The sequence below is a fragment of the Miscanthus floridulus genome, chromosome 7 (genome assembly GCF_019320115.1).
Source record: "Miscanthus floridulus cultivar M001 chromosome 7, ASM1932011v1, whole genome shotgun sequence".
Taxonomy (NCBI): Eukaryota; Viridiplantae; Streptophyta; class Magnoliopsida; order Poales; family Poaceae; genus Miscanthus; species Miscanthus floridulus.
The window spans coordinates 67,208,969-67,217,830 of record NC_089586.1 but is presented as its reverse complement, the minus strand read 5'-3'; the positions used below and the strand labels follow the sequence as shown (position 1 = coordinate 67,217,830).

Sequence of the window (8,862 nt, the reverse complement as noted above, 5' to 3'; positions counted from 1 at the left end):
TGTTGTATGTGTCACCTTGATAGGGATTTTCTAGAATTGAACTTATACCTTGGCTCCTATGGGATATGCATTGGGTAGCTTTGCTAGTGCTCAACTAAATCATGATCTTGTAACTTGACTAATGGTATATGCAATAAACATTAAAATATGACTTTTTAGCAACTTAAAATCAGGGTGCTGGAGTATTTAGCTACTTCCTAAATGCTTCAGATTCCTCTCTCTTAGGACTTATCTATAAGTGATTATCCGGGACTTACAGTACAGCTGTGAGGGCTACATGGCTCTAGCTTTAGCCCAGTATGAGGACCTTTTCTAGCTTATTAGTGGTTACCTTTATTGGCGTAAGAATGGCTTGCCAAATCAGGTATAGTGCGGTCTCTGTCCCCATGTGTATAGGCTGTGTGTCAATGTGTCATCGGGAAGGGGGCTCTATATCTGTTTGCTGTGAATCTAATGGCCCTAACTTGTTAGACGAACCTTTGAAAGGCTTCATAGTGAACCCTATCGACCTTCCTTGGTAGTGGGTCAAGAGGCTGATCACCTCGGGCGAAAAGGTAAATCATGACTCACAGTGAAAGTGTACAACCTCTACAGAGTGTAAAACTGATATATCAGCCATGCTCACGGTCACGAGCGGCCTTGGAACCCTTACGGAATAGATGATGAACACTGATGATACTGATGATAAAGATGCTCATTAATAGTTAATTGTTTATGCTATTCATTATTCATGTTTGCCTGATCATGTGTTTATATGGGCTTGTGAATAAACTTGTTGTCACCCAATTGCTAAAAGATGACTCATTAAAAGCTAATCACAGTTGAACCAGTGTCAGCCTTTTGAGCCTCATAAACCCCATGTTATATTTGTTGAGTACGACATGTACTTACGCTTGCTTTACTTTTTAAATCTTTGGAAAAATCCTGGATGTGTATCAGATTGCTAGAGTTTGGAGGAATTAGGCTTATGATCAACCAGTCAGTTGTCTCTATGGAATTAGAGTCTTCACTCGAAGATCAGAGTTGTATTTTTGTTGTTTGTTGTCTAAGATTATATCCTTTATATTAAGTACGTTATATATTGAGCATTGTCTTTCGATATTACCCTTATTTGTAGCTATATATGAGATTTAACTTCCTAGGCTCACATATGGTGTGTATCTAGTTTTATTCTTAAAACTAGGTGCTACACTTTTACACATGGTAAATATGCTTGGGGAAGCAACATGGATTCAAATGAATTTCAATTCATATCTTTGTCTAAGGGTTGTCATCAATTACCAAAAAGGGGGAGATTGAAAGCTTTAGTTTGGTTTTGGTGAATTGATGAAACCCTAAGTGCTAACCTAGTTTATCAAAGTGATCATGAGATAGTTAGTAAATTCCAAGTGATGGAGCAATGGTGAAGATCATGATGATAGTGTGACTATGGTGATGATCAAGTGCTTGGACTTGGAAAAGAAGAAAGAAAAAATAAAAAGCTCAAGGCAAAGGCAAAACTTGATAGGAGCTTTTTGGTTTGGTGATTGAGACACTTAGCGAGTGTGATCACATTTAGGATCGATAGCCGTACTATTAAGAGAGATGAAACTTGTATCAAAATACGGTTATCAAAGTACCACTAGATGTTCTAACTCATTGCATATGCATTTAGATTCTAGTGAGTGCTAACACCCTTGAAAATGTTTATGAAAATATGCTAACACACGTGCACAAGGTGATACACTTGGTGGTTGGCACATTTGATCAAGGGTGACAATGTTAGTGAAGTTGAGGAAGTCACTAGAACTCACCGAACGCTTGACCGGACTGGACCAGCATGCCCGGTCAGTGGTGTAAGAGGTGGCGCTGCTCTCAGTCTATGATCGGACATAGAGGAGAGCAAGCGAGTGGACGCACAGGAGGGTGAGTCCGGTCATGGTGACGTACGGTGATGTCAGTCGCACTGTTTGGCACGTAAAGGAGAAGAAGGATCGGACTCTGGCCTGAGTCCGGTCACACCTAAGTGGATGCGTCCGGTCGCTAAAAAACAGCTCTGGATGCTTACTGGAAGTGACCAGACTCGGCTTGGGCGCGAGTCAGGTCAACTTAGCAGCGCGTCCGGTCACTGGGTGTTGGTGTGCGGGCGTGTGAGGACCTGACGCAGGCACGGTGCATCCGATTAGCTTGCCTATGCATCCAATCATGACTTAGGCATTGCGCTGAGTCACTTGACCATTGAGATCATGCGGATATCGTTGAATGTAGGGGACACGTGGATGACGATTAGTGACAGACGCTGGGGCTGGTGCGTCCGGTCGATCTAACTAGCCTATTCGGTCACCCCGCAACAGGCTACAGTGAGAGCCCAATGGCTCTATTCGTGGGGGCTCTCTATTTAAGCCCCAGGGCTGGCTTAAGCTCACTCTCTTGACCATTTGCATCGATATAGCAACCTTGTGAGCTTAGCCAATGCCCTCCCAGTCATCTCCATCATAGATTCATCATCTTTGTGAGATGGGGAGTGAATCCAAGTGCATTACTTGAGTGATTGCATCAAGAGGCACTTGGTGTTCGTGTTTCGCTGTGGGATTTGCTTATTACTCTTGGTAGTTCCCGACACCTAGACGGCTTGGTGTAGCAAGGATCGTTGAGTGGAGGTTGGTGATTGTCTCCGACTTCGATCGTGTTGATTGTGTGGGGTTCTTGACCTTTTCCCGACGGAGAGCCAAAAGGTACTCTAGTGGATTGCTCGTGGCTTGTGTGAGCCTCATCTTGTGTTGGTTGGGCGGCACCCTATTGAGGGTTTGGCGTGTGAACCTCCAAGTTAGTGAATCACCACAACGAGGACTAGTTTATCGGCAAGCAAGGGAACCTCGGTAAAAAAATCTTGTGTCATCTTGTCCGAGGATTTCTTGGTATTCATAGTGATTGATTGGCTCCATCTTGTGATTGGCTCATACCTCGACACGTCGGTATAATCATCACCATCCATTCTTGCATTTACATTTCTAGTGTTGCTTTACTCTTTAGTGTAATTAATTTTAAGAGTAAGCTTGTGTCGGGTCTAGTGGTTGGTGTGGCTGTTTAGTTAGTCTTTGAGAGAACACTAACTTAGTGTAGTGACATAGCCATTGTGTGCTTAGAGATCATATTCACTAGAATTGTGGTAGGTGGCTTGTATTTTTAGTAGGTTAGCACAACATTCGCTTCGCCTCATATTTGTCTAACCAATTGTTAAGTGTTATTGTAGATATTTTTAATAGGCTATTCATCCCCCTCTAGCCATTAGGACCTTTCACGTGTTTTGGACAGGAGCAATATCAGGATCTAGGAGGACCCCTAGGTCGGTCATGGGCTCTCCAGACGCCCTATTACTCCACGTGGGTTGACTTTGCTAACTCGCATGGAGGAGCTTTTGGACCCGATGATGGGATGGTGGGACGAACAACTTGTTTGGGATGTTTTTTGGGAGGAGGATGTTATGCTCATCTTGGATACGCCAACGAACCCGGGACATGAAGATCACTTGTCGTGGCACTTTGATAGAAGGGGCTTGTTCTCGGTCAAGTCAGCATACCATGTCCTAGACGATGGCAAGGAGATGGAGCAGGTTCGGCAGGAGGGGCAGTGTAGCTTGGGCAGCCTTGCTCTCGAGTGTGCAACCTCGTTCTGGCAAAGATTATGGAAGATATCATGTCTCCGAAGCTGAAACATTTTCTGTGGTGGTTAGCATGGAATAGTTTGGCACTAAAGATGAACCTACAGAGGTGCGGAATCAAGCTTGACACACACTGTCCAGTTTGCAATCGACTGGATGAAGACGGTGGTCATTGCTTCCTGAAGCGCAAGTTTGTAAAACACTCCTGGGTTGACCTCCAATTAGAACATGTTCGATTAGAGCTGCTACTCAAGAGCTCGGCACAGGAGATGGTTGAAGCGGTGATACACCTGACGAAGGATGATCCACGGAATACAATAATCCTACTCTAGAAGTGGTGGAGCGTCCGAAACCAAATTGATCATGGCAAGCACGGTCTCTCCAGGGAGAGGTTGTGGGTGTAGTCCTTAGCCTTGTGGGTGACCTTACAGGCAAGGAGAAGGGCATATCGGGCCCAATACAAAGACCAGTGCAGCGCTAGCGTGCTTCACCTCCGGGACAACTTAAGATCAATAGTGACGACGCTTTTGTTCAAGATACACACAAGGGCGGATGGGGTTTCATTGTTAGGGATCATCATGGTGAACCTACCATCGCTGGAGCAGGTCGACTGACAGCCGTACCGGATGTGTTATCAGCAGAAGCAACGACATGTGCGAAAGCCTTGCAATCGGCAATGGATTATGGGATCTCTTGGGTCCAAGTCGAGGTAGATTCGGCGCTCCTTCAGCAGGCGCTTCTCACGTCATCGATGGACCTAGTGGTTAGTGGTATGTTGATTAGGGATACATGTGTCCTTCTTCACAAGCATTTTGTATGTAATGATGTTCTCCTTTCCTAGAAATTGTAATTCAGCTGCGTATGCTCTAGCTAGCTTAGGGATGAGTTGGGACCCAGGTCAGTCACATGTCTAGACAACCCCCTCGCAGAGTCTGTAAGGTGTTTGGTTTCAATAACAAGGCCGTAGAGCCGGCCGTTTCAAAGAAAAAAAAACTGGTCCTACACTGCGGCCCATACGGCCATGCTCACGGCTTGTAAAGCCCAGTTTAATAAGGAGCGGTACCAAATAGCGGCGTCGCTCCAAACGATAATCTGCTGGATGGAAGCGATTCAGGTTTCCCTACGGTTCCACTTCCCACCGATTCACTCTGGATTTGGCGGTCTCGACCCGGCCCCGCGCCTCTCTGTCGCGGCGTGGCCCGCCCGCGTCCCCTCTCTCCGTCGCGGAGGTTAGCCCGCACGGCCGCACAGCACCGCCTGGAGACAAGCTAGAGCCGGAGCCGAGTGACGTTGGAGTTGAGTGGAGTTAACCAAGTGTAGCTGGAGCTGGAGCCAGAGCGGCACCAGAGTGCTACCAAAGGGGGCCTACCACGTCACGTGGAATGCGTCATCGGTCCGACACCTGAGACCAGCGCTCCTGCTTAGACTTGCGGCTGTCTCTGTCATCGGCCACGCACGGCGGCGGAGCATAGGCATAGCAGCAAGCAAGCAGCGGAGACGCCGGAGAGCGGTGAGGAAACATGGAGAAGGAGCAGCTCGGCACGCTGCTCCGGGACCTCGACGCGCTCAAGCAGCATCCCGACGACCTCGCCTCCACCATTGATCGGGTAATCCCTCCCACCTGGCTGCACCATGGATCTCGGCAGTTTCTATAGCCATCTTCCCTTCTGTTGTGCCTTTCCAATTCCTGATCCCGGTTCATCTGATTGCTAGATGCGGGAGCGGTTAGTGGCGATGATGAATCCGGCCGCCGCCGGCGCCGCTTCTCGATCCAAGATTAAGGTACGATCTGAGGGCTGATTTCGGCGTTCAGGCGCTCTGGGCTGTGCAAATTGAGTGCCATAGTTTTGGACAAATCGTGAATTTTACTCTGTTTACGCGAAATTGGGGATGCAGGATATGAGCGCGGAAGTGGTGGACAACAACCCCTACAGCATACTTATGGCGTTGCAGCGGATGGGTGTAGTGGAGAATTATGAGCGCATCAGGGACTACTCCGTCGCCATCGTTGTTAGCATCCTTCTCACCTAATTTAGCATTGCTACTCTTCAAACATGGTTACATCAGCTCGGAATTTCGAAATTGGCATTTACTTCCATCCTTGAGTAGAGGGAGCCTCTCTCTCCATGGTACTGAAAATGTGATTTGGATATCACGAAGCTCAAGGGTCCTTTGGGACCATGCAAACTCGAGTATATTTATCTGTCTAGACATCGATCTAGGTATACCGTGTATTATGTGCTGAATATTGGGAAATATAGTTACAATACCTGTTTAGAACAACCAGCTATCGAGCTATTGTTATTTCTGCATGTTGATATTAGTTTCAGCTTGATTTAGGACAACAGTTCAAAGCTGTAAAAACAAAGAGGTTGTAGCTTCATCACATCATGCATGAAAAGATAATTTCGCACATATAGATGGGGAAATTCAACTCAGAGCAAACCTTTCATTCATTGTCCTTCTCTTTACAGGGCATAGGTGGTGTTGGTAGTGTTGCTGCGGAGATGCTCAATAGATGTGGGATTGGACGCCTGTTGTTGTATGACTATGACACAGTTGAGTTGGCTAACATGAATAGGTTGTTCTTTCGTCCAGGACAAGTTAGCTTCCAGGACAGTATTTATTTTGTTGTTGTTTGTTTTACACCAAGACATTTTTCATGTTGAAGTACTGTCGGCGCAAAAACTGTGGCGAAACACGCCGCAAGCAGGACGATCTGAGAGGAGTCAACCCGGAGATCTTACTTGGCTTCAACACAGGACCTGTTGATCCTAAAAATCCTGAAGGCGTGCCAGTCAATTTGATCTGCAATTGATAAGGAGAGAAAGTTTATCAGTAATTTAAGGTGGAACATGCCGGTGTTGCCTAGACAGTTCCAAGTACGCTGCTTCGAGAGCAGCCAAACAGGGGAATCGACTAAATAGCCGATACGAGAAGAAATCAACTGTTAAGGACTGCGATGCTCGTGGGTCATGATTGGTTTATGATAACAAGTACAATACACCCAGATATGATGTTTCATGATCCTTTCCCTTGAGCTATTAATATGTACGCGTTAAAGGTACATCATTGGCTAAATTAGATTTAATCAATATGTGGTGCAAAGCCAATGAATTCGGTAAAAAGGGATATACCACACAAACAATCGACTGTTTAATATAAACAGATCTACAAACTGTCTAGATCTAATTTATTATTATCAACAGTGAGGTTCGACCGGATTGATGTAGCTATGATGATGACAATAATCTAAAACCAGAAAATCCATAAAACCGACTATATGTCAACAGATTCATGAAAGCGTGCCATATATGTGAAAGCATAGGCGAATCGGCTAAAATAGCCGATGCATGCATATCAAACAAACAGAGTACATATTTTGACCATGAACAAAACAACCTCTAATTGATAATCTCTAATCTCAAGTCTTACCCATGTGGTTCGAACAGATCGATGCAGCTATTGTAGTGTCATTAGATTGGATCTCATTAACTAGTGTGTTTATTCGGGATTGAAACATGTCTTTAAATGCATACTATGTTTAATTGGAATAGAGATAAAACAACCGATCTAGCAGAATTAAGCCTTGAATTATAAGATTCAAAGTGTGACCAGACTAGAAGACGACTAATTAAGGTGATGTGATGTCGATCTATCTCTATCTCAATTAGATGATTTGTTATAATTAATGGAACATTAATTATAACAAGATCGATAACTGGTGAATCAACCAAAAACAGCAAGAAAAATCTTTCTAATCTTAACAGATTTGATAACTCGTGATATTGTGTTAAACAATAAGTTATTTAACACAAGATCGATAACTTTGATCTATATTATGATTTGTAAGAGATCAATCAGCTAATGCAGCCTTACAAATAATGATACGAATCGATAACTAACTTATATTATACTCGTAAAAGATCAATCGGCTGATGCAACTTTACAAGTATGATACAAGTTGTGACGGTACTCATAGACAAGCCAGAGGTCGATCGGCCGATGCAGCCTTGCTTGTTGAAGAACTCATCGAGATCTACAATACTCATACTCCTAAGGGTTGGCGTGAAGCTAAAAAAGTAATTGTATTGATTGATTCGTTGTTTTTTACAATAGCCGGAGTCCAATATTTATACCCGGAACCTAAACATAAATCCTACTCAAATACGACTCATTACAATTCTTGAAATAAAAGAAAACATTCATAACTTAAAAATAACTTGGACCCTAATCTTTTTCTTTTTGTAGAGTCCGACTTGTTGTAGCACCTGATTTTAAGAACAAAACCAGATACACACCATATGTGAGCCTAAAAAGTCAAATCTCACATATAGCTACAAATAAGGGTAATATTAATAGACAATGCTCAATATATAAGGTACTTAGTATAAACAATATAACCTTAGATAGCAAATAGCAGAAAGATAGCTCCAATCTTCTGGTGAAGACTCTAATTCCGCAGGGACAACTGACTGGTTGATCACAAGCTTAATTTCTCTAAACTCTAGCAATCTGGTACCCATCTGGGATTTTTCCAAAGATTTAAAAAGTAAAGCAAGCATATGTACATGTCGTACTCAACAAATATAACATGGGGTTCATGAGGCTCAAAAGGCTGACATTGGTTTAACTGCGATTAGCTTTTAATGAGTCATCTTTTAGCAATTGGGTGGCAATAAGTTTATCATAAGCCCATATAAACATATGATCAGGTAAACATGAATAATGAATTGCATAAACAGTAATCATTAATGAGCATCTTCATCATCCGTATCATTAGTGTTCATCATATATTCCGTAAGGGTTGCAAGGCCGCTCGTGACTGTGAGCACGGCTGATATACCAGTTTTACACTCTGTAGAGGTTGTACACTTTCATTGTGAGTCATGATTTACCCTTTTGCCCGAGGTGATCAGCCTCTTAACCCACTACCAAGGAAGGTCGGTAGGGTTCACTATGAAGTCTTTCAAAGATTCGTCTAACAAGTTAGGGCCACTAGGTTTCTATGGCCTACGAATGTAGGGCTCCCCTTCCGACAGGCACAATGACGTGTAGCCTATACGCTAACGGATAGAGGCCGCACTATATCCAACCTGGAACACACCCTGCTTGCGCCATAAAGGTAACCAGTAACAAGCTAGAAAAGGTCCTCATACTGAGCTAAAGCCAGAGCCATATAGCCCTCACAGCTGTACTATAAGTCCCGAATGATCACTTAC

The 8,862-nt window shown here is 44.0% G+C and overlaps 1 protein-coding gene across 2 annotated transcripts; it reads left to right on the top strand.

Moving 5' to 3' along the window:
* The first annotated feature begins 4,991 nt into the window (after window positions 1–4,991).
* LOC136463350 (ubiquitin-like modifier-activating enzyme 5) lies at window positions 4,992–6,664 on the top strand. Of its 2 annotated transcripts, none has more exons than XM_066462349.1 (5): window positions 4,992–5,247; window positions 5,354–5,422; window positions 5,537–5,650; window positions 6,115–6,198; window positions 6,312–6,664. In XM_066462349.1, the coding sequence occupies exons 1-5, from the start codon at window positions 5,161–5,163 to the stop codon at window positions 6,456–6,458; spliced, it is 501 nt and encodes a 166-aa protein (XP_066318446.1). In that variant the 5' UTR covers window positions 4,992–5,160; the 3' UTR covers window positions 6,459–6,664. The 2 variants fall into 2 exon arrangements, with proteins under 2 accessions (XP_066318446.1, XP_066318447.1); XM_066462350.1 differs by having other exon boundaries at window positions 6,115–6,221.
* The last annotated feature ends 2,198 nt before the right edge of the window (window positions 6,665–8,862 follow it).

Excerpts from the sequence above, each read along its gene's own strand:
- LOC136463350 (XM_066462349.1), top strand. The coding sequence starts at position 5,161 with ATGGAGAAGGAGCAGCTCGGCACGCTGCTCCGGGACCTCGACGCGCTC. Across the intron at positions 5,248-5,353 it reads TCGCCTCCACCATTGATCGG|ATGCGGGAGCGGTTAGTGGC; the intron begins GTAATCCCTCCC and ends TCTGATTGCTAG. Across the intron at positions 6,199-6,311 it reads TGTTGTATGACTATGACACA|TACTGTCGGCGCAAAAACTG; the intron begins GTTGAGTTGGCT and ends TTCATGTTGAAG.